Source organism: Sciurus carolinensis, chromosome 1, assembly GCF_902686445.1.
Source record: "Sciurus carolinensis chromosome 1, mSciCar1.2, whole genome shotgun sequence".
Lineage (NCBI taxonomy): Eukaryota > Metazoa > Chordata > Mammalia > Rodentia > Sciuridae > Sciurus > Sciurus carolinensis.
The window spans coordinates 110,001,296-110,027,295 of record NC_062213.1 but is presented as its reverse complement, the minus strand read 5'-3'; the positions used below and the strand labels follow the sequence as shown (position 1 = coordinate 110,027,295).

General features: G+C 42.5%; 1 protein-coding gene across 1 annotated transcript; it reads right to left on the bottom strand.

Annotated features, from left to right (window-relative positions):
• Positions 1-202: 202 nt before the first annotated feature.
• On the bottom strand, positions 203-25,248 carry Ovgp1 (oviductal glycoprotein 1). Its single transcript, XM_047561057.1, has 13 exons — positions 25,224-25,248; positions 24,633-24,662; positions 24,062-24,266; positions 22,984-23,040; positions 21,527-21,692; positions 20,962-21,086; positions 19,129-19,237; positions 18,844-19,029; positions 17,532-17,648; positions 16,273-16,408; positions 14,826-15,468; positions 1,651-1,739; positions 203-357 (listed from the first exon to the last, which is right to left on the bottom strand). Exons 1-13 carry the CDS (start codon positions 25,246-25,248, stop codon positions 203-205), a joined length of 2,043 nt encoding a protein of 680 aa, XP_047417013.1.
• Positions 25,249-26,000: the final 752 nt, after the last annotated feature.

Below are 26,000 nucleotides of genomic sequence, written 5' to 3'. Positions count from 1 at the left end.
CATTGTGTACTCTACGTTTGTGTCAGGAGTCTGTGTATTTGTTTCAGGAAGAAACTATTTGCAAAGAACTTTGCCTTTCAGAAGAAATTAGACACTAAGCTTGGGTTCTACATTGTCCTCTCTCTCGGTCCTTGTGGACTCAGTTTCTTCTGACTTTCTTTCGAGGTTCAGAACCTGAGGATTCAGAAAAATCAATATCGTTTCATTCATAGGGAGTAATCTTGTCATTCATGGTGACAAAAGTATATATCAGGTACGTGTCCAGACACGGATCCCCATTCTTAAGGATGAACTTGGCTAGTTCTGGCGAATACTGGGACACATTGGTAAAGTTACACAGTAGCTTATAAGCTAAGCCTGAGAGCAGAGAGGGGCAATCAAAGTGATGGGAGACTCCATCTCATTTTTCTGATGAGCTCTTTAAGGGAGAATAACCTAGGAGTTAGTATAGCATGTACTAGCAGATGCTGCTCCATGTCTTCCCTATGTCCATGGAAGACCTTGCTAAACAGTCTCATCTGAGTAAAACCTAAGCACCTTTTGTGATCCAGAAATCTTTAAAAATCAATTAGAACCAATTTATAAAATAAAATCAATTTGCCACTACAGAAGCAAATGGTCAAGGTAATTATGCTCCTCAAGTACTATATCTAACTTCACATATACATACTGTTCAAGTTCATTATTGATAAAATAGCTCTCACTTGTAAATGGCATACAATGCAATTGATGCTTTATATGGAGGCTTTAAATACATTATTTTGATTAAATTTTAATTCTCACAACAATTCTAAGGAAAACATTAGTATCCTTATTTGTAGGTGAGGCTCAGAAAATCTGACTTCTTCAGGAATGCAAAGTTAAGATTAATACTAATTTATTTCTCCAAATATTTATTATGCATCTACTTTTTGCCAGGCAGTCTTTTTTTTTTTTTTTTTTTGGTACTGGGGATCAAACTCAGGGCCTTATGCTTGCGAGGTAAGCACTCTACCAGCTGAGCTACCTCCCCAGTCCTCTGGGTGGTCTTAACGTTAAAGTTTATACTTTTCCCACTCTCCTCTCCTGGGTCCCCTTTCTGGCCTTAGTCATGTCTCATGTCTATAACCCAATGCCCAGGAATGAGAAAAAATGTGAGGATGTGTGGGGGAGGAGAGACAAAGAAAGTGTAGAGTAATAGGCAATAGAGCCTATACACTCTTAGCGTCAGGATGCAGGTGTAAGTGCTGATGCTGAGTAATGAAGCACAAGTCACTTCTCTCTAGTTTTCTCACCTATAAAGTGAGGAGTGTGAGATCAATGATCTATATTCTCCCTCTCAGCCTGACCTTCTGGGATCCAGGAAAACAAGCTGGGGACTTGAAATTCTAGTCCTAATTTCATCATGGAAGGGGAAGGAAATGCAGAGCTAGAAGAAAGCAGAGACAGGAGATAACTAGCAGGAAGACTGGAGTAAGGAGAGGGGTTGTGCCTGTAGCAGAACAGCAAGTTGGAAACAAAATATTCAGAACAAGGACCTCCTCAGGGCGTCTTGGCATCTGCTGCTACCTGTCAGAGTCTGTCAGAGTTTCAGGGGCATTTGGATTTTTCAGTGGCTTTTCTCAAGGCCCCATTTCATCAATCCCAGGCTTAGAGCTCAAGTCCCTTTACTCAGAGCCCAGAGCATGAGAACTTCATGTAGAAACCGCACCGAAACAGACACCTGCCCTCTAGTCTCATTCCCAGGGACAGCCCACAACCTGTGAAAAGGAAAAAAGGGGGGAAAAAAGGGTGGGAGACTCTCAGGCCCAGAGCAGCAGCATCCCCATCCTGTCTCTGCACCAACCACCTTGTTTGGCGTCTTGGTTCAACCTTATATAGAGAGACCCTCGTTATCACTTTTGGGGCGGCACAGTTGCCACCTCAAAATCACAGGTCCCAAGGTTAACACCTTCCTATCTCCACCCACCCCAGACTTACCAGAGCAAACATCCCCCGGTCCCAATCAGAGGGAGAGAAACTAGGCAAAGCTCCCTCCCCAGCACAGCAGGACAGCTCCACAGAACTGCTTGCAGTGAGGGGCCCTAGGTAGGCCCTGAGGCTGAGTCCCAGGACTTGGAAGTGCAGGGAGAAAATGAGGGCTCGGTGTTGGGGATTAGGGCCCCAAGATTCAGATCCAGGACCAGGAAAGCATATGGGAGGTACAGCTGAGATATCAGAGCATTCATTTAAAGCATATAGTGTCCCACCCACAGGATGGAGCCCAAAGTCAATGGTAAGGGTCTTGGAAGGGAACCAGTTCAAGGGAGGAGTGCTACTGGCCTGCTCATGCACTCCCATTGTCCCCTTTTGCTGCCATTGCTCTAGAGAGAAAGAGCAGGGGCAGTCACAGGGCCAGCAACTGCCAGCCCCCTTCCCTTATCGCACCCCAGGGCACACACAGGGAAAGGGCAGCTGCTGCCAGAGGACCCCGGCCCCAGTCCTCACCCTGAGGTGCATGGGAGCAGTAGGGTATAAAGGACATTGTGACTTCTGCTGGAACCTGACTCTAATAGGCTAGAATTGGAGGAGACAGAGAGAAAGAGGCAGGAATTGCAGGTTCAGGCCTGTTTGATCTCACCTCGATGCCCAGGAAGTCACTGCCAGTCGCTACACCCCTCAGAACTGGGGCCAAGCCAGGTAGATAAAAGTGGACGTAGGGACAGGGACAGTTACCAGCCTCGGCCTGAAAACAGATCCTCAAACTGAATCAAGAACATCCTCAGTGCGTCTAGCTTCCTTTCAATCTGCTCAGGAGGGAGATGATTCATATCCCCTGAGTGCCAGGCTCATCGTTGGATCTCTGGTACCTGGCAAAGACGAGGCATTTGGTAAAAGTTGGTTGAACAACTTTTCCTCAACAGTTCTGGTGCTGGGCAATCTTCAATCACCATGCTATTTCTGATGCTATTTCTGATGCTATTGATTGTCTATCGCTGTATGATAAATTACTCCAAAGCTTAGCTATTTACCACAATAAGAATCATGTATTTCACATAGTTTCTGCAATTCAGGAGCAGCTTAGCTAGGGGATTCTGGTCTTGATCATTTCATAAGGTTACAGTCAAGCTGTTGACTGGGGCAGTCATTGAATGCGTAACTAAGTCTAAAGGATCCACTCTAAAAATGACAACTCCACATGTCATTGCTGGCTGTTGGTGGGAGGACCTAGTATCTTCTCTGTGGACCTCTCCATAGGCCCACGAGAGTGGCATCTGGCTTGGATTAGTTGGTACTTACTTACCAGGTAATCACTAAGTAATCCAAGAAACAGCATGATAGAAATCACATTCCATCATATCCACAATATCCTATGGTTACACAGGTCAGTCTTATTCAGCATGGGAAGGGATTCACAGAGCACAAATGCCAGGAGGCAAGAATCCTCGAAGGCTATTTTGGCCCTGAAGACAGTTTCCACGCTAACATGGCAGTTTTTGAACGACCACGGTATTAAGGATTCTGTAGTCCCCATCCCCATCCTCACTTCTCGCCAGAAACACAGATACTAGTTGAAGAGATCAAGGCATTAGGGAATGTCATGGAAGCACAGGCAGGAGTACCAGGCCCATCCTGAATTGTTTAACAATAGACTCCCAAATTTTGACTTACCCAACTAGAATTTTTACTAGAGTGTCAGATTTTTATCTAACCCACTGATCTTCAGGAACACATGACACATGGAGAATGGTCAATAAATCCTTTGTTTTACTCTTCTCCTTTCTCCAGTTCTGATTCCTGCCTCAGGCCCACTTTATTAGTGGGGTCATGATGGGTCTCACTCCCTCAGTTTGCTGACCGGGCTTCACCCAGCTGCTCTACTGTCCTTACTGTGTCCTGTGCACATACTGACAACTCAGCACAAGACTTGCCTGACTACGGCCCATATCTATGGTGCCTCCATCAACCAATTACTCCCAGATAATGGGCCAAGCTACATCTTTTAGATTAAAGATGTTGACTCTCTCTTCTTTACTGTTTTTTGCCGGGGATCAAACACACATGCTATATAGGCGCTCTACCACTGACCCACACCTCCAGCCCTTCTTCAGTTCTTCTTTGATGGTTAAAAAATACATTGACCTACAGAAGTGCAGATAATCCATCTCAAGATCTTTCTAGGAAATTAGTAGAGTCTTACTAAGTTTATAAAAATTAGTCCTCAAGATCCACAATATTCTCCTTACTACTTGTTTAACACCTAAAATAGGGTTGTTTATTCCCTTGAGAGAAAGCCCCCCTTTCATTTCACAGACCAAAAATTGACATGGAAATATCTTAGATCCCCTGAAAGAGAACTTATCATTCACCTCCTCCTTGCATCACTATGAGAACCCAGTAGCCTGATTGGCGTGAGCACTGAGTCACACATACTCATTGACATGATGGGAAAAGGAAAATAGAATAGCATTTAAGGAAACCTAATAGTTTGAAGAAAGAAAACCAGTCGGGAACCATGGCATACATCTGTAATCCTAGCAACTCAGGACACTGAGGCAGGAGGATCACAAGTTCCAGGCCAACCTCAGCCACTTAGCGAGATCTTCAACGACTTAGGGAGCCTCAGTCTCAAAATGTAAAATAAAAAGGAGCAACCCTAGGTTCAATCCCCAGTAACAAAATAAACAATAAATTAAAATTAAAAATAAAAAAAAATTTAAAACATATATTTTCTTAACTGCTCTAATGTATTTTTCTTGATGAATCTTATCATCAATTTGTTAAATTAAAATGAACATATCTATATCCCCACCCTGTATTTGTCTGTTTTCTGTTACTATAGCAAAACAACTGAGGCTGGGTACTTTACAAAGAAAAGAGCTTTATTTTTCTCACACATCCAGAGACTGAAAGTTCAAGATAAGGTGGCTACATTGGATTAGCCTCTGGTTAGGGCCGAATGGAGAATGGCATCATGGTGGGAGTACATGCAAGAGAGAACAGTGTCATGATGAGATAGGAAGGAAAAGAGCCTTGTATCACAAAAGAACTATGTTAATATTTTCCAAAGGTATGCCGCCAATGACCTAAGGTCTCCTACTAGGTCCCACCTCTTACAGATTTCACCACCTCTTAACATTACCACACTGAGGACCATAAAATGCTGGGCAACATACTTAAACCATATTCAAAACATCACACTTTCCTTTGAGAATTTCAATATATTATTTAGTGTTTAATATGTGAGAGCTAACATATTTATAATACTGAGTTGTCTCACCAAGAGGCACAATTCTTTTTTATGAATTCTTTTTTTTTAAGCTTTTTATTATGTAATACCCAACTATAGCCAATAACTATCTTGCATTAAAAAATCTTGTTATCTGAGAATTTAGATGTATTTTAAAGGCATTATTGATTCTTTTGTTCCCTTTAAAGCAAATTTATGTATCACACTTTTCTGAGAAAAAATTGTTTCATTCAAGTTTTAATTTTTGTGAGCTAAAACAATATGCATATTACAAAACAAAACAAAACAAAACAACAAAAAACATGCATCTGAGTTAATTTAGATATTTACAAAAGCAAAAAACATTCCAGAGTTGGTTGAGTTTATATGACTGAAATATTTTCAGACATTTCTTTTTTATGAATTCTAAAAATCACAAAGAAAAGAATTTTATGTATCTTGTTGACCTCTGAGCCCCAGAACATAGAGAATGCCTGGAAAATAATATATGCTCAAAAAATATTTGCTGATTCCTTATCAGGTTTAGGTTAAAGGTTTATGAATCATGAAAACATTTCTATGCTCTGAAAATATTTAATTGTTTCTAAATGTTTGATAGGGCCACCTGGTTCTGCTAGCTTAGGGGGACTGGACACAGGGCATCTCACACGCTAAGCAAGTAAGTGCTCTGCCACTTAGTCACATCCCCAGCTTAATTATTTTTAATAGAACTTTCAATATCTTCCAGGGTTGTTAGTCTGGTTAGGTTTTCTATCTCTTCTTATATCAATTTGTTTAATTCATATTTTCCTAGAACCTGTTTCCTCTAGACCTTTTAGTGTATTTACATACAATTTTTGTAGTGTCTGTTTATAATATGAATTACTTTTGTATTGATAATAATCTCCTTAAAGGAAACCACAGACTAATTCCACATTTGGGTATGGCTAGAGTGAATTCATCACTGGAACAGTATAGACCACAAATACTCTGGAAACCAAACTGATCAGGGAGATAAAGGTACTTCCGAACCCAAAACAGAAAGAGTGAATCATGGCAGACATGCTGGACTTGGAATCAGATAAGTGCATATTTAAATGTCCTCTATCACATATTAGATATGTGACCTTAGCCAAGTCATTTCACCTCTTCAAGTTTCAGTTTTTCTGTGTATAAATGCCGTTTTTATAAGGTTGTTGTAAAAATTAAATGTACTACTTATGTAAAATGGAGTTTAGTTACATAGATACAAGAAAAAATAAATGCTCAGTAACTATTATTATTAAGATATATTGTTAGATGATTTCTGGATTTGGTGAGCCAATGGAAAGAGTTGTATTTTCTTTTTGTAGTTTTAGATGGACAGTATGACTTTATTTTATTTATTTATTTTTGTATGTGGTGCTAAGGATTGAACCCAGTGCCTCACACATGCTAGGCAAGTGCTCTACCACCGAGCCACAGCCCAGCCCTGGAAAGAGTTATTTTTAAAATTTGTTCCTGAAGCCAGGTGCAGTGGTACATACCTGTAATCCTAGCTACTGGAAGGTTGAAGCAGGAGGATCACAAGTTCAAGGTCAGACTGGGTAATTTAGTCTGTCTCAAAATAAAAAATAAAAAGGGGTGGGGATACAACTTTGGTGAAAGAGCAATTCCAAGTACTGAAAAAAAAATTGTTCTTGCAGACTCAAAATGAAGGTATTTGACCATACAAAGACTCTAGAAACTATTTCTCAAGGCAGCAAATTAGCATGAACTTGCAGTGTGGAGGAAAAATGGATTCCAATGACCCTAGAAATGAAGACTAGTGGATCACATTGTAAAAGAATAAAATAATAATGTTCATTGCAGTTGCTATATGTGTAGATAAACTTTTTTTTAATTATTAGCTGAGTCTCTCAGCAGAAGTTGAGGAGTATGGAAAAGCCATGGAAAAGCATTTATAAAATGACTTAGAGGAAGTTAAGGTGTTAATAACTAGAGCCTGTTAGGTAATCCAGCTTCCCAAATCCATCTGTCAATCTGCCGTTAAGCCCACCTTTCCCGTTACAGGAATTTCCGGCTTACATCGCCGTAACCTTCCTGCCTCCCACATTACGTTCCAATATGTCATTGGTCCATCAGTCAGTCTGTAATAATCCTCCTCCGTGATTGGTTCCTCCCAGCCCGCGAAATTCCAATACAAAGAACCGTGCGCCATCTTTATTCTCCCTTTTCCCTTTCCCCTTTCCCCCGAGCAGACATGTTTTGTCCGCTTGAATAAAAGTTCCTCGTGTGAGACCTGGATCTGCGGAGCGTCTTTTCTGGGAGTTATCGACGAACCAAAACTGCTCCCCTTTACATCTAACTAACAGAGCCAATATTAGCATGGTTGAGCACAGGTCAGTATTGTCATGAAAGACCTTGTGCAAAGGCAAAGAACATGATCAATAAGCTTGGATCTTAAGTATTCTCAGTGGGTGTGCACACACACACACATACACACTCCCCAATGGCTATTAAGTTCAGGGTGCTCAGAGAAAGGCAACCAACTCTCCAGGAGGCCTGCAGAGGACAGCCTCTCTCTTCCTGGCTCATCATGCTCCAGGGTGGGGGGGTAGAGGGGGTTTGGAATTCACAATGAAGTTGAATTCCAATACACATTTTCCACAGCCTCTGAGAGGTGGAGACAAACCAGGACCCAGTCAAGGATCTTCATGGTGCTGAATTTCAACCACCCATCAACATTCAGGACACAGTGCGAGAGCCAAGGGTTGGGGCACACAGAGAAAGGTTGAGTGTCATTTTATACCCTACAGTTCCTGCACTTTGAATCTCTAGGTGTGGGGGCACTCCTAATTTTGTATCAGTTTATGTGCCTACACATTCATGGATTGGGTGTTTTTCCCTTTGATATGCAACAAGGACTTTCACATCCACTGTGTAGTAAATTTACAAAGCAATTAGAGACTTTGTTGATGGAATCTAACAATTAGAGTTTGATCACAAATATAAAATGCAGGAAAAAAAGATCCTGGTGTTTGGGCCTATTGAGAAATGGGTGCTGGCAAGCTTCTGCCAGAACAATGGAACAATGTTCTCTTTGACTCCAAAAGACAGGTGATTTTTTTGAGATCTACAGTCAACTCTACTTCTTCCCCTCCTCCTCTCTCTTCCTCCGATTATAGCCCCCCAAGATCACACAGTTAATGAAGGAGGAACTAGGATTTCAAGGCTGGTTTGTCTGAACTTGGAACCTCAATCTAAACACAGCCTCTTTCAGGCCTGGTGTACTGAAGCTGTCTTTGCTTTGATGTGAGTGAAGGTATAAAATTTAATGATAATGCTAAAGAGATTTACATTTGATTTAATTTTTTATAATTTTGATTATATTTTTTATAATTACTTTTCTCACAGTTTTCTTCCAGCCTCCATAAAGAATGGTAACCCTGTATGCTGCTGCCACCTGCTGGTAATATTCCTAATTTACAAAAACGTGTTTTTGAAAAGTTGTTATCAGTCTTTTATGTGACTCTTTAACGTTCAAGCCAAAAAATGACAATAGCTCATAACTTCTCCATGACTCTTTCCTAGACAGGGACCACATGCGCCTGTTCATGAGTCTGAGCCTGTTCCCTGCCCCCATTTCCACCCATGTCAAAACAATTAAACCATCACCTTTCCAGCAGTTCTAAAGACATCTCCCACCTGACATCTTTTAACACTCCAGGCTCTCTTACTGAACTCAAAAAGTCTTCCTTTCAGCATCATACTATATATAAACTCCCTAAGACTGTTTCCTTGGCATGAGATAAAATAATGCACGTAAAAAGCAACCTGTGAATTCTCTCAAATACATCATTGGAATACTTGTCTGATCTCTCATTAGTTTTCTAAGTCTTGAAGGAACCTGGTTCCTAACATATCATCCACTGTATTTAGTAGTGAGTTCCATGTAGTAGATACACAAAATCTTATATATAACTATATGGAATGAGCCATGAATCTTACATTTCTACTTCAGTCTTTTGCATTTGATAACTTTGCATTAATAGGCTAGCAATGACATAGACAACTCCGTAGATGAGAAAGAACAGTCAGAATTCTAAGTATTCTGTTAAAAATACATATTTTGCTTGTTTCAGTTCATTAAGGAGCTCCCATTCTTTTGCCTGCAATTTAGATTTTCAAATAACTGGAAATGATCAGGCTGCACACATTTTCAGTGAGAATGAAAGGAGGTAGGGACAAAGTCCTAAGCAACTGATGATACTGGGAAGATCAGCAGGGAACTATCTGTGGAGTCACAGGAAAGAAGGTGACAGAGTGAAAGACTGCCTTTCTAGAAATGAGGAGAAGCCTAAGCCCTTTGCTATGAGTTCACTATTAGACTACATTGATTCTAAGGTTTCCACATATCAACTGACATCTTGCCTTACCTCTTTCCTAAATAATTAAATTTCACTTGTTCTTCCCTGCCTTGGTCTTTTTCTAGAACCTGACTGTAATCAGCATTCCTAGTTATAGCACCAACAACACTGGAATATTGCAAAAATAACATGTGCCAGAATGTTCCCACACCAGTTGCAAAATTTCTGGGCATCTTTATGTGGGAGACAGAAAATGCTAATTTCTACACCAAGAACTATGGCTCTATAGGCATCCTATCAAATATTTTTACCAGAGGAAGCCCCACGGTCCTCCCATGAGCATTCTGTACAATAAAAATTCTGTTCCTGAACAGATTAGAATGGGCAGAAGTTACTCAGGGAAATTCCTGTCTTCTTGTAGGATAAATTGTTGGATAAGTTATTAGGAAGTGGCAAATCATGTGTCTGAACATGGTTTTTCCAACAAGATTATCATGAACAGAATCACCCCTGTCTTCTCTCCTTGTTGGTATTGATAAGGTTAATTGTAATGTTTCTTCTGAAACTTTTTTGCCAACTCCATTTTGAGCAGGAACCCATAAGCAGACTTGGTAAACAGTGATCAGTTTTACTAGAAAATACCCTCTAAAGGCAAATGAGAGACACACAGAAACCCATACTTTAGCTGGGTGCTATGATGCTCACCTGTAATCTGAGCTACTCGGGAGGCTGAGCCAGGCAGGAGGATGGCAAGTTCCAGACCAGCCTCAGCAACTTAGCAAGACCCTGTTTCAAATTTTTAAAATAGAAAGAACTGGGGATGTAGCTCAGTATAGTGTCCCTGGGTTGAATACCTGGGGGGCTGAGGGGGAAGAAGGAGAAGAAAAGGAGAAGAAGGAGAAGGAGAGGACGAGAAGGAAAAAAAATCTGTCATAAGCAAACTATGGTATTAACATAAACCAAACACATTTTGTGTCTTAAAAATGTCAGAATTTAGTGAATAATAATAAATTCATAGCCTACACCACTTTCAGTTCACCTGGTAGTCAGAAGCTGGGCCAACACAAGTTTTTTAATTCCAATACTAATTTCCAGTATGTATAACATTCAAGTCACACATCATATTTGACCCAATTTACACATACACACACACACACACACACACACACACACACACCTTGTGACTGTTTATAGATATACAGTGTAAAGTGGTGACAAAGCAGGGATGTGGTGGTATGGAAAAGTAAGAGAACAAAATAGTAACACTTTTAAAGTTCCTTTCCATCATCTATTTTGTTGATCTCTTCCTTTATTTTCTTTAACATAATCATAGTTATTTTAAAGTCTATTTGCAAGTCATGCTAGGAGTTCAGTCACCTATAGTTTATTTCCATTGTGTGCTTTCTTGATCTCTTCCTTCCCACTTCTGATACTCAATATTCCAGGATATTTCTCCCTTTACACACGCATTCACACACACACACACACACATAAACACAATTCCCCTTTATACAACAGCCTCTGCCTCATAAGGTCTTCCTCTTTATCATTTCCACAACTTAGATTCAGTCACATGCCTTCCTCTTATCTATTCATAAATACTACCATTAAAGAGGAGCACAATTAGTAGCTGTTGTGATTTGGAAATGAGGTGTCTCCCAAAAGCTCCTCTGTTAATACAGGATGAAATGATTATATCATGAGAGCTGTAACATAATCAGTGGGTTAATGATTTGAATGGACTAAGGGTGGTAACTGTAGACAGGTAGGGTTGGCTAGAGGAAGTAGGGCAGAGTTTAATTTCCCTAGCACCTTACTTGCTCTTTCTCTGCCTCCCAGCTGCCATGAGTTGAGCAGTCTTTCCTCCATCACACCCTTTGTCCATAATGTTCTGACTCACCTTCAGCCCAGAGCAATGAAGTCAGCTGACCTCTGAAACCATGGACCCAAAATAAATAGACTGTACATTGTCCAAATTGTTCTTGTCAGGTATTTTAGCCACAGCAATGAACACCTAACTAACACAAGAGTTGTAAAGGGAGTAACATTACCTTGGAGGAGTCAGCCCCAAATTCTCAGGCAATGCTTCTCAGGGTGAGTAACTTCTGTATTTTTAAGGAGAATAATTTACTACATAACTAGCACTCTAGAAGTATCCTTGTACTCCTTTCTACACACTAACCCAAGGGCAACCACTACACTGACTTAGTAGTTTTGTCTGGCTTTGTACTTTATAAAAATGGCATCATGCAGCTAGGCATGGTGGCACACGCTTACAATCCCAGCTACAGGACGCTGAGGCAAGAGGACTACAAGTTCAAAGCTAGCCTCCGCAACTTAGCAAGAACTTGTCTCAAAATTAAAAAAAAAAAAAAAAAAGCATAGAAAGGGCTGGGAATGTAGCTCAGTGACTAAGCACTCCGGATTCAATCCCTGCTACCAAAAAAAGAAAAAAATGGCATCATACATGTACTCTATTGCACTAGTCTTCTCTCAATCAATGTTATATTTTTAAAATTCATCCACATAGTAGTTGTCAATGATTTATTCTTTTGGCATGTGTAGTATTTCACAATGAAAGTATACTATGATTTGTTTATTCTTTCTATTGTATTTTGTCATTTGGGAAGTCTTAGATTTTCAAGTGTTAATAATAGTGTTGCTATTCTAGTGTGCACTGAACAATACAGTAGCCTCTAAATATTGTGGCTATTGAAATTTTAATTAATCAAAATTAAATAAAACTTAAAAGTCACCTCCTTGGAGTTTCATTAGCCACATTTCAAGTGCTGTTTATAAAACATCACCATTGCAGAAACTTCTATTGACTAGCATAATTCTAGTGCATGTCTTTTATTGAACATACATAATTCAGTTCATTTTTTATGGATTTTAATTCTCTGGTGAAATTCTCAATTCTATCATCTATTTTGTTGATCTCTTCCTCTATTTTCTTTAACATAAGAATCATAGTTATTTTAAAGTCTATTTGTATGCAATGCTATGATTCTAGTCATCTATGGTCTGTTTCCATTGTTTGCTTCTTCTCTTCATTCTTAACCATATTCTTTTGACTCTTTGCATGTCTTGTCATTTGTAAGTATATATAAGTGAAATAGAGGCTCTGTATTTGACCTTCACCTAGAAAGTGTTCTCCTTTCCTCTTATGCAAAGAGGACAAGGGGGATTGAGCTGGGTCAGAGTTGAGTTCATCTATTTCTAATTTGCCCCTGTACCTCTGATATGACTCCCTCCGGATTTTGTTTGAGAACCGGTGATATCAATTTCATAAGTCCTAAAAGATGGAAAGGAATTCAACTCTCCATCTTCCTGACCCATACAGCTGCAGATCCTGAAGTAAGCACATGTTTCAAGTAGATCCCTTCTCAAGGTATGTCTTTTGTTTCCTTAACATCATGAGACTATAGAATTCACTCTGCCTTTCAAAACTTTTGGTGAGGTTTGCCAGTCTCCTGCACAACTCCTAAGCCTAGCAAATGCCCTTTTAAGTTTTCTATGACATTCTGATTCTATGTGACCTTTAAATATTTTGCTGACCTCTTTCCTTAGCTATCATTTTTTTCTTAGCTACATCCCAGCCCATGTGCAGAATTAGTAAATGCCTGCAGACAATAAAGATGACTGGCCATGTTCATCTCACCTCAGAAAAGTTCTCCACTCTGTGGTATTTTATTGGTTTACCTCGTCTCAGTCACCTCCATAGCACTCAGATACATTTAAAAACATGGTAGTTATAATTTAGCTGACTTTTACTAGTTGTAGCAGGAAAAATATTTTCTTTTGTGTGTTCAGAATGGAAGCCCCCTTGTCTCTAGTAGATTTTTTTTTTTTTTTGCCTTAAAATGTGTTTTTGTTTGTTTGTTTGTTTGTTTTTTGCAGTGCTGGGGATTGAACCCAGGGCAAGTACTCTACCAACTAAGCTATATCCCCAGACCTAAAAAGTGTTTTTCAATAATATCAATGTAGTTCAAATGTTTTTTCTTTAATACTTTAATAGTATATTTTCACACCATTCTACTTGTAACTTTTCTGTGTCTTTATTGTTTAGGCCCTTGTAAACAAAAAGGTAGACATGAGTTACTCTAGGCCAGGGGTGGAACACTAGGGTTTTAAAACAGTTCAAATTCTCTAACTCACATGTTGGAATTTAATACCCACTATGAGGTTTTAAAAGGGTGTGAACTAAGTCTGACCATGGTGTTTAGAAGTGGGGCCTTTGGAAGGGATTAGGATTTAATAAGGTGCAAGCCCCATCGTTGAGCACTGGTAGCTTTATAAGAGAGACAATTCACAAGATACATACACATACAAATATGCACACACCCTGTCTCTCACTGTGTGATGCCCTGTGCTACCTCAGGGCTGCCAGCGAGGAGGTTATCACCAAATGTGGTCTCTTGAACTTGGACCAGAACTGTGATCCTAAATAAACCTCTTTACTTAATATTTGACCCAGTTTGTGGCATTGTGCTATCAGCAAAAGAAAATGGACTAATATGCAACATCAGTGATAGAAATTATACCCACTCTGTGAGGCACTGGCTCCTAGAAGTGAAAAGCTGGAACCCGGTCCTGTCACTGTAGTAATTGGTGAGAGTCACTCATACCCTGGGAAATGCTCCCCAGGCAAACTGCAGTGCTTAAAGTGTGGGAGTCAGTGTCTCTGGAGGAGACCTAGGAGCAAGGTACTAGTAAAACTATAAAATAGTTTAAAATACTATTTTGCCTTCTCAACCTCTTCTCGAGGAGAGATCAGATGGGGGTGTTTTTCTACCAATAATTGAGATTTTACCAGGCAGAGAATATAACTGGAAGCCTCAATTTCCCCCTCCTTCTCCCAGCTCCTCTTGAGGACTGTGGGAAACCCACAGTCTCCTGAAGAAATTCTGGCTCTGACCAACAGTGAAGTGAACGGTTGCTAATGGAAGGAGGAAGCCCATAATCAACACTAGAAAGCATTATTCTAAACTAGACACAACCCCCTTTCCAAAAATAGTACTAGGGGAAATGACCCTGAAAGGAGGAAGCAGGACAGGTCATTTTAAGCAAAGAATCTCAGAGACCTCAGGTGGATTCTTGTGTTTTCAGTTTATTCAACAGAAAAGACACTGACCCACTGTGGCTTTGTTGCCTACTTCACCCCATGAGCAACCGGGATCAAGTGGCTTCTATCTAAGACAAGGGTTTTGTCTAGTTTAAGCTTAGGCTCCTGGATCCACACTAGTGTTCTCTTCTTTTAGAGAGAGAGCACTTGTTGGAAGGATCACCAGTTGACATAGGAATTGTTCCCTTTAGTGGGAATAAAGGGATTGTCAGAAATAGGAGGAATATGTCTTGGGAGCCGGATGATGGGGTTAGAGGACAGCATCTTGTTTTCAACTTCCATCTTTAGACCAATCTCACCCACCCTGGGGTCAGTTCCCACTACAGAACTCAAATTCTTCCTTTGTACAATCAAAAATTGCTTATTATAGGTGACTGGCATCTTTCTGGCGGGGACAGTAACCTTGTCAGGGAACACAGACTTTACACTAGGGGTCATTGTCTTCTTGCTGAGAGTCTCTGTCTGAAGATGCACAAGGGCTTCAGTCGTCCCTGCAGTAGTCACAGACCGATGGTTCACTGAAGTCATAGTCTTTGTCCCAGGGACCTCGGTCCCTCGTAGAGCTACAGTGTGATTTCCAAGGGATGCTGTTTCCCTTCCAAGGGTCATGACTCCACCTCCAGGACCTGAAGTCATATTTTTATGCCTTCCATGGACCTCAGAGGCCACAGCTTCTCTTCCTGGGGACAAAATCTTAATAATATCAGTGTCTAATGCCTTTGTCACAGTCAGCCTTTCAGAATCAGATACTGAAGAACTCATAGCAGGTGAGAACCCAAATTGTGGTAAAGGAGTTGAACTAAACTCTAGAGAAAATCATCAGCAAAGGATAAGATTCCTACCTCTCCCTCCCTACCCTGCCCTACCGGAAGGACTACAACCACTCCAGGGCAGAAGCACCCTGCTCCAAAATTCCAGAATTGGACTTCTATTGCATGCCCAGCAAGACCTGTCCCTCAAGGCCTTATTCCTTACTCGTTAAATCCTCAAGCAGAAACCTCCTGTGTCTGTACATTGTAGAAGGCTCCAGGAACAACTCTGAGGATAAGGAGCTCTAGACAGCATGTTGTGAACAATTGAGCTGGAGTCCACCTGAAGACCTGACCTGCCTGAGCTCCAGTCTTGTCCATAAAGTGAGGCTTATAAACAATCCCTAAGGATTTGCAGCTCTTACATGCTAGGTTCCATCTCCTAATTGCCAGGGAAGCCTCTACTTTCAAAAAGAGATATCCAAAGAAACCAAACTCCCTTTTCTAGTCCTTGCCCATGAAAGCAGAAGAAGGAACAGAGAAATAAACTAACATATATATTTTGAGTGCTAACAATGAGCCAGTGCAGTTTTGATTCCATATCTTATTTAGTTCTCCTAATGATGTCATGAGTGTAAGGATTATTTCCATTTTACAGATTGGACAAAGGAAGTTCAAGGAGGTCAAATAAAGTCCAAGTGTCCCAACCAAGATTAGAGAATACACTGGCTGACATCAAAGTTTACTGTCTTCCTTCAGTTTCATGTCACTTCATCAAAGAATTTAGACCTAGCAGAATGAACCAACCCAGTGCCTGGTTATACAAATTCCAGTCACAGTTCCCAGGTCCTAGTTACTTACCCTCTTGCACCAGGAGGTAATTCAATGTGTACAAAAGGGGGAAAGGGCCACTGCCACAGAAAGCTCCCTTGACGTCATCCATGTCCAATGTCCACACCATGGCCCCCCCAAAATGCTCTGTCTTCACAAAATTTGCCTGTAAAAGCAACAGTCAGTCAACATCTTGTACTGGCCATCCTCCAGACTGGGTACAACAGCAAAACCTGAAGATGAACTGTCAGGAGACAACACAGCAGGTGGCTTAGGGGTGTAACCTGCATTTAACAGTAGCCTCTACCACTTCTTGGCTATTGACGTCAGGTAAGTTACAAAATTCTTATGTGTCTCAGTTGCTTCATTTGTAAAAAACTAAAAATTAATAATAACAATTTTAGGATAAAAATAATTCCTACATACACATACTACAACATGGATGAAAACTTGAAGACATTATGCTAGTGAAATAAGTCAGATGAAAAATGACAAATACTGTATGGATCTACTTCTATGAAGGACTTAGAGGAATCAAATTCATAGAAACTTGTGAGTCATAGACCTGCTCAGAAACGTCCCCTTAAAATGCCCACAGGTTGAAAACTAAACTTCTTCACCAGCATTTACATCCTTTCATTAAAAAACCTTTGCTCCGCCTAAATTCTTATTTTTTTAATTTTTTTATATGTTCTAATTGGTTATATATGACAGTAGAATGCATTTTGACACATTATACACAAATGGAGTATAACTTTTCATTCCTCTGGCTATATATGGTTGCTGAGTCACAACAGTAGTGTAATCATACATATATATAGGGTAATAATGTCTGTCTTATTCTACAACCCTTCCTGTCCCCTAAGTTTTTTAAACCTGTGACAAACTTTCTACCCCACCAAGTCTTTCCCCCATGCAACCTTCTCCTCCTCCAGCTCACCTCCCTCAGGAAGCCCTCCCTGACTTCCCCATCCTTGCCATATGTCAGTAATATCCATGGAGTGCTTAGGATGATCTACCCTGTATTATCATACAATCATCTGTTCCAAATTGAAAAGAAGAGATTGTCACTAAAAAGCTTTGTGACTGAGAAATATGTATTCCCTCAGAACTGAGATTCCTTATTATCAAAATTAGAGGACTGGACTAGATGGGATTATGGAATACTGCACACATAACATTCTCATTTTCTCTCTCTTTCTTCCTCTCTCTCTCTCTCTCTCCAAATGAAGGTCCATGGAAGCCAGTGGGAATCTATATGCTGGAGCAAGAAAGAAGTAAGGTCTCACCTTCTCATGGAAGCTCCTGATGTCATCATAGCCAACCCACTCCTTCCCCTTGTAGGCGTATGGGACATGCTGATAGACAATCCAGTTCTTTCTTGCTTTCTGAACAAAGGAGCAAATCTGCCAGGAGGGCCACAGGTGAGTTCCATGAAGTGCCATGGAGAGAAGCACCACGCCCTGGTGTAGAGAATGCCGGAAGCCCTCCCCTGGGCACGGGAAGGTAGCTCGCAGAGGGAGTGGGAAAGCCCCTCACGAAGGACCTCCTCTCTCTCCTGACTTTTCTTTTCCTCTCTTTCTCTCTCTCTCCCCTGAGTAAGTTTCTCCCTTTAGCTGTTCCTTCCTTAGTGTCCATGAGGGAAAAGAGAACAAGGACTGTGAAGTACCTAAGAGGCCAAGCCAGGGTTTGGTAAATAATACCAGCATCAAAGTTCTAAGAGGAACATACCAGACCTGTGCCTTTTTCAAAATGTTTTCGTAAACAAGTCTCTCCTCTGTTCATTTGCTCTCAATACAAACTTGCCTGATAGGCAGCTATTAACTAGCACTTGATCCTCTAGAGTTAAGGTCTTGAAAGCAGGGAGAACTAGGTTGTTACACTCTATCAAGCACTTGAGTACCTGCTAGATGGCCAGCATTGTGCCAGAAACTATACTGCAAGGAGGTAGAGGGGTTTAAGTTGTGCTACAGTTAATGTCGAAGCCATTTCTTTTTTCTTCAGTGCTTTAGATCTTCTGTCAATCAAAGTCTCTGATTCATTATGTCCTTCCAAAACATTATTACAACTATACCACCACTTATAACCACGCATCACTGGATTGAAAGAAAAATATCTCCAGCCATCCAGCATAGAGCAGAGCTCTGAGAGATGCTCAGCACCTCCACTATGCCCCATGGGAAGGTTATAGTTCTGCATCTGGTGCCCTCCACACCTGGATCTTTGTACCCCAGTCCTGTACCTGTGCACCAGGATTCTCCTGTGCTTCAAATCTACTCAAAGTCCACCTGCTCCATAAGACTTTTCCAGATCTCTATTTGCCACACACTCAGTTGCCTCTTAGCATCTCCTCTCATGTCTCACATTCCCTTAGGTGCATGTCTATGTCCTCTACTCCACTCCATGGCAAGCTTTGTTAAGATAGACATTAAGGGGGGAATTGGAGCAGAGGAAAAAGAACCTGTAATAAAAGATGTCTTGGAATTACCTCAAAATAACCTTCCAGTGGGGAACTGGGAGGCAGAGAACTTAGATGAAATAAGACTGGCCTTGGATTAATAATTGAATTGGGAGCTAGACAGAGGGCCCTAACCCCAATACCTCATAATAAGCCAAGATGCCAGCTTGCTTGGTGTACTTCCCTGGAGACGCTGGTCCTGTTGCTGCAGCCTGCAGCCCATTTTCGGAGGCTTTGAGGAGGCGAAAGGTGCGCCCATAGGTGGGGAACCCCATCATGAGCTTCTCTGAAGGCGCCCCAAGCTCCCGCCAGTAATTCATAGCATATGCCTAAAGGCAGGAAGAGCATAACCCTCCCTGTTATTAAATGCCAGTGTCCTGGGCTCAGCAAAATATGTCTGGGCCACCTGAAACCTTCCCTTCTCTTACCGAAGATTTGGGGTCTTCAGGAAAAGAGAACAGGGGGCTATTGTGTCCTGTGAACTTTTCCCAGCTTCCATGAAAGTCATAAGACAAGACATTGATAAAATCCAGAAGTCTGTAAGACACACAGGAGCAGATACAAAGATTGGGCAGGCAGAGTTTCAATTCAAATCATCACAGTGCTAACTAGCTAAAGAGGTGCACATTAGTCACCTGGGTTTCCCTGCTCTTCCTGACTATGGGGCTGGTCCAGGCTGTGCCAGCCCCTGAGAGATGGAAAAAACTGCTTGTTAGGGACAGCTGTGCATCAAGTTCTATGCATCCTCAGAGTAACTGTGGAGTTAGCCAGGAATCAGAAAAAACAAATACATGCAGGCCTGACTTGTACTAAAAGAGGTCTGCAGAAATCACCATGAGTAAAAGCAACACTGTTCCATAGCAGTTAAAAAAAACTTCTGTCCTTCTACCACTCCTCCAGAAGACTTTCATAACGATCAGGCAGACATGGGCATGTGCCAGGTGAGAGGTATAAGGATTTACACAGATTTCCTAATTCAATTTTATCTGGTCAGTTCCCTGAGTACCATGCCTTTTTCCATTTTAAAGCAGAATTTGAAACTCAGATAGGCAATTAATCTGCCTAAAGTCATCCAGTTGTATGAAGGCAGAACTCTCAATCCTGCCTAACTACAAGATTCATACTAACCAACTCCAGTCCCACTGGGTCCCTCATCTCTCCTCCCACACTGAAACAGCCCTCTAGAGCAACCACACTCAGAAACACCACATACACATACTCTCTTTTTCTGCATCGATTTCCTTATTTGTAAATACTTAGTTTTTGAGATTCAAGAAAATTAGCACACAGCCAGCTTGACCAGAAAGACTTATGTGCTATTCATGTCTACCTTTTTAACTTTTGCAAAGGAGATCTGAATTGAAAATTGTGTGTGACTGGGAATTCCTGTTTTGGGTTTTGTGGCTTATGGTTGTCAGCTCATCTGCCCATTGCTGCCAGCATTTCCTGCACAGTGTTTGTTTATAGCTCTGGGGAGGAGGAGGTCTGGCCCATGACATTCTCTCCTGTGAGACCCAGCAATGGGCCATCAGAAGATTCTACCCAAGATAATGTTGTTGGGGGTCAGTGCTAAGCACCTCCCTGTGTTCTTCTAAAAGAAAGTCCCAGGGTATGTATAATGGAGCTGACTCTTGTCCCCACCTATGATCCTCAGCCCACCCTACCCCAAACCTCAGACACTAGGACAGGTACATGGCAAGCTCAAGGACAGTGCTTGTTATGGTTTAGGTATTAAGTGTCCCCTCAAAGCTCATGTGTGAGACAATGCAAGGAAGTTTGGAGATAAGTGATTGAGTTATAAAAGGTTTGACCTAATCAATGTATTAATCCCCAGATAGGGATTAACTTGGTGGTAACTGTAGGCATGTAGGGTGTGACTGTAGAAAGTGAGTCCCTGAGGGTGTGTCTATGGGGTTTGTATTTCGTTCTGGTGAGGGGCTCTCTCTCTCTCTCTCTCTCTCTCTCTCTCTCTCTCTCTCTCTCTCTCTCTCTCTCTCTCCCTCTCTCTCTCCCTCCCTCCTCTCTGCTGTGATGTCTTGTGCTGCTTTCCTCCATCACACCCTTCTGCCATGATGTTCTGCCTCACTTTGAGCCCCAAGGAATGGAACCAGCTGTCTATGGACTGAGACCTCTGAAACAGTGAGCCCCAAAATAAACTTTTCCTCCTCTGTGTTGTTCTTGTCAGGTCTTCTTTGTCACAGTGGAAAAAGCTGACTGAAACTGCTTGAGCAGCTCTGAGGTCCTAGGCTCAATCCACTTACCTCCCTAGAAGGGGTACATCATAAGATGTTTGGATGATGTGTGGGGCACCAGAGACAGCAGCAGAGAGCAGCAGCCTGGGACGCTTGGTGAGCAGTGCCTCCTTCTGGAAGGCAAGGAGGAGCTCCTAGGAAGAAAGAACCAAACAAAACAGTTGGATAGAGAAGGCATCATCCAGGAAACATTGACCGGGCTCCTTGATCATGATCTGGGGACAGGTGTGAGGAAGACAGGTGAGTCAGCAAGGTAGTGATTTGCCAGAAGGGAGGCAAGCGAGCTGGGAGAATCCAGACTGATGCTGCCTGAGGAAGACCAGGAGACTGCACCAAGAAGGCACCACCCAGGCTACAGGGCTGGAGCAAGAACTTCACGCAAACAGAGAAAAGAGCAACCACAGGACCTCTGCTCAACAGCAAGGTGGCCCAACGGCTCCAGCATGATGGCATTGAAAGAGCAGTCTGTTTCTTCTCTCCTGCCCCTGTCCTTTTGCTCCCCCTCTGCCATGAACTCAAATATGATCAAAAGTAGAACCATTTCTGGATTCCGAAGCTTCCAAACTGGCCTTACTTCAATTAAGAAAAGAAAATTCCATCGGTCACTCATGGGGCTGTTCCTCAGTCCAGGGTACAAGAAGAAAAGGTCGAGACCATCGAAGTCATGTGTCCTCAGGAGGGATATAACTGAATCAATAAACGTTTCACGGTTGGCGTATGTGTACAGCATGTTGGTGAACCTGCAGGGAGAGCCGGGCTGAGGCCAAGAGCACTGTCCATAGCAGCACAGCCCGCTTTGGGGGCCCTTGCAAGTTTACCTGCTGGCAAGGAACTTGGCCTCTCTCTGCTGTCTCCTTAGTAACTACTCAATTCCCACCACCTGTCCTAGTCCTGACATTCTTTCTTGGACTGGACTGGGGAGGAGACATGAGCCAAGGGCCAGCACTTCCAGAAGGATCAGTGAACTAATCTGGGCCTGGGCTGCATAAATTGACACAAGAGATCGGGGCTGTGATAAGGGGTTCCTGGTCCCTGGCTCCTTTGTTAATTTGTTTCTTTGATTTTCTTTTTCCCATTTTAGTTTGTTTTCTCTTCCATAGTGAAGATACTTTGGGGAAAATTAGATCTTATAGAAGTTGAATTTCAAGCAATTCTAGGATAGCCCTGTGGACAATGATTAGAAAATAACCAGACTCAAAGATAGATGGGCCTGGTTCCATTGTCTGTTTGCCACCTCTCAGCTGGGTGCACTTTAAGGGACATTTGGGAGAAATCTGGCAAGTTCCTTAATACCTATGACTCTTCTTTTTCTATCATCTTGGTATACAAACAACCACTTCGTAAGCTTTTCCCCCATGGTTAAGAGATAATGCCCTAGCCCAGCATCTGGCATATGGTGTGTGTTCGAGTGGGAAAGGACAAGCCTAGGTTCAGGCTGAGCCAGTTGTTAGCTCACACCTGAAATCCTTTCTCCCTCATATCTGAAGATTCCTGAAAAAGGACAACCTCACACGCTCCAGGCCACCCACCAGCTCTCCCTCTAAGGCGAAAGGCCCGCAGGCCTCAGCCCTCTCCACATTGCCTTGAGGAGAGTGCAGTGTTGACCGGAGCACTAAGACTGGCACTTTATTCGTTGCTTCTTTTTCTCAAGCACTGCCCTTTAAGGTTGACACCTCTGGCTCCATTTATAAGGCGAGGAAACCCAGGCCCTAGGAGGTTTGGGGTTTATGCTTCTTGTCCTAAATAAGATTCCTCTCCTCAGAGACAAGCAAGACCCTTGCTTTTTATGGAGGACTGAGGGTTCTTTGTGAGTACCCTGTTTGTCTCTCATTTCCTTTCACCCCCTTTTTCACCACCTGCCAGGACTTTCTTGTTCCCAGCGACCTTCCATGGGCCCTTGAATCCAGAGCCATATCAGGACTTGGGGAAGGGTCTGCGCTAGCTTTGCTGTCTCACAACCAAGGTGGCTCCCACTCACTTCTAGCCCGCCCACTCCACCTCCCAGAGAACACGATGACAGCAGGGTCTTACCTCAATGTGCCAAAGTTCCACCCTCCAATGGACAGCAGTGTTTTCAGCTCCCTGTTCCTAGGATGTGGGAGAGAGGATTGGTAAGCTGGGTCCTCCACACCAGCAGGCAGCTACAGTCACTGTTGTTTTTTCCTCCACTCAATAAAAGAACAACAAGAAATGGGGGCTGGGAGACAGGGACAGGAAAGGGAGAAGGCTGGTGAAGGGAAGGAGAAAGAAGAGCACAGGATGGAGGGGAAGGAAAAGAGGGACTTGCAATTCGCCCAAGGGTCATCACAGCCCCACAGCTCCAAGGTCATACAAAGTTCACCAAATTCCCTATGTCCCACAATGTTTCCAGAACAAAAGAGTAGTCAGAAATGTTTCTCTTCACTTATCTTCTTACCTGACAAATATTGATTGAGCAATGACTTAGTGCCACTGACTGCTTTAGGTGCTTGAAACACCACAGGGAACAACACAGACATACAAGCTCCTCACTTTCAGGAAGCTTGTGACCCGGCCCATCTATAGCCATCCATACAGTGACAAACCTTCCCTTGGGCAGGGAAAGAGCCCAGAAGTTCTGGGAGGAGAGTACTTAAGCGAGCACTTACTGAACACCAACTCAGTGCAGGTACTGACCTAGCTGACTGACTGGGTGACCTAGAGACATAGGAGGCACTACCCCTACCCTTGAGGACCTTGCAGCTTAGGGTTTGCAGGTGACAAATGGTAATAAAAACACTAACATTTGTTGAGCATTTGCAATTTCATGCCCCCTTGAAGCACTTTAACATCATTAATATCAGAAATCCTCACAACTGGATTCAGGATGAATAGGGGTTTGCCAGGCAGAGAAGAGAGAGATGACATTCCAGGGGGAGACAACAGCAACTAGCAAGGCAAGGAGGCAAGAAGGAGCTTAAGACCCTTGTCAACATTCTTAAGTTGGGAATGCTTGGGCGCCTCATTTGAGGATTGGACTGCAACGATCAGAAGAAAGAAAGTAACAGGAAGAATGAGCATATATCTATAGCTATAAAGTCTTATATGTATAAAGTTTGAAAATACAACCCCACCTCCAAAATGAACAAACCTCTCCTTGAGTTTGTTGAACTGTGGGTAGAGAATTTCTTCATCCTGGAGATTCTCGGCAACGATCTGATTGTTGCTCATTGAGGCAAAGGCAAATATTAGGTGGGTACAGAGAAAGGGGTCCAGGTCACGGGGCAAGATGGAGGCAGAATCCGGGCGTCCGTGTGCCCAGTTGGTGAAATAACATACCAGTTTGTAGGCAGCACCTGATAAGCAATAGCATGCATTAGTTGGTAAAGATCAAGGGAGTGGGGTGGGGCCAAGAGGCCACCTTCGCACCCACACGCCCCAAAGTCCCTTGAGCTCCAGTCCCTTCCCCACCACTGAAGTTTCGGGAACCGGGGGATGGGTTGTGAAATCCTGTTCTGAATGGATCCTCAGGTCTGGATTCTGACACAACAGGGAGTAACACAAACAGCAGGTGATCAAACTTCCTCTGCAAACCTGCATGAAATCAGCAATCCCTGACCTAGGAGCCTGGGCAGGATGGAGCTGTAAGGGACACTCAGTGCAGAGGACTTAACAACCAGAGAATCTCCTTGGCTCTGGAAGAAAGAACACAATTTTCTTACCTTCCTGATGTTTCAGTACAAGGAACAATGCTGCAGAAAAGAAAGAAAGGAGTTACACACAGATTCATATACACACCCAGAGTGGCATGCCCATGTACACCATCCAGTCAGCAAGTACCCCCACCAACATGGTACCATGTCCAGATGCAGATACACACTTGGAGACACACACATCATTCACACATTCCCTCTCCTCTGAATTTGAGCCAGTAGAGCTAGGCCTACATTCCTCTTCTCTAATAAAAACTACAGGTATACACACACACTTTGCACAGGAACAATAAGTTAGACCTCCTAGCAAAAGTTCTAAGCCAGTGGTTCTCAGTCCTGGCTGCAAAGAGGAAGGTACTGGTATCCTGGCTCTTCCCTCAGAGATTCTGATTTCATTGCTCCAAAGTGGAACTTGGGCATAAAAATACCAAATATGCAGGAGAACCACTGCTCCCATCCTTCTTCCTTGGTTATCTCTGACCCTTCACTATGTTCCAGCCCATCTCTGTCTAATCCAGGCCCCCAGAGTCCCAGTCAACAAACTCATGAAACTCGGAACCTCTTGGACCAAGTGACATTGCTGGAAACTATCATACTCACCAACCCATAGCCACAGCTTCCCCATCTCAGTGGCTTAACAACTGTGAGGCCAAAGCTTGGACCCATTTATAGGAGCAAGCTGTAGCACTGGGCAGCCCAGCTACACACACACACACACACACACACACACACACACACACACTAGTGCCAAGACCAATGATTTTTGAGAGTCACAGTGACCCCAGTACCTCCTCTCCTCCCTCTCCAGAATAGCTGTAGCTCTTGGAGCCAACAAAGCCACAGCCCTTGGCTGACACAAACTGAGTGACCACCATGGGCAATGGCAAGGGTAGGGCAGCATTCCTGAGCTCTACCTGGTTCTCAGTCCCACTTCCTAGTATTCAGCCTCACATGGACTGAGGATTGGGGAGAAACACTATAAGAAAATTGTTAAGTCTATAGTTATAAGTTTATTGGTTGGGGAAGCAGTGTATTATAAATTTTAAAAGCCTCAGCTTAGACTCAGACTTTGAATCCAAGACTTGAGTCTCATTGTCACTGCTTAGAAGTTTCATAATCATGGACAAGTTACTTAGCCTCTGTGAACTTCACTTTATAAAATTAAGATGACAGCTCATACTAACCTTACAGGGTTTATAGAGATTAAAGATGTATGAAAATTTGTTAGTTCAGTGCTGTGCATATAATAAGGGCTCAATGAATGGTAGCTGTTGTTAGGGATGTCAAAAGGATTGCCCAAAAGAGCTGGGTTCTCAAACTCATATGTTGACACTCACCAGGCAGGCCATGTAAACATAAAATGAAGCACGCTTTACA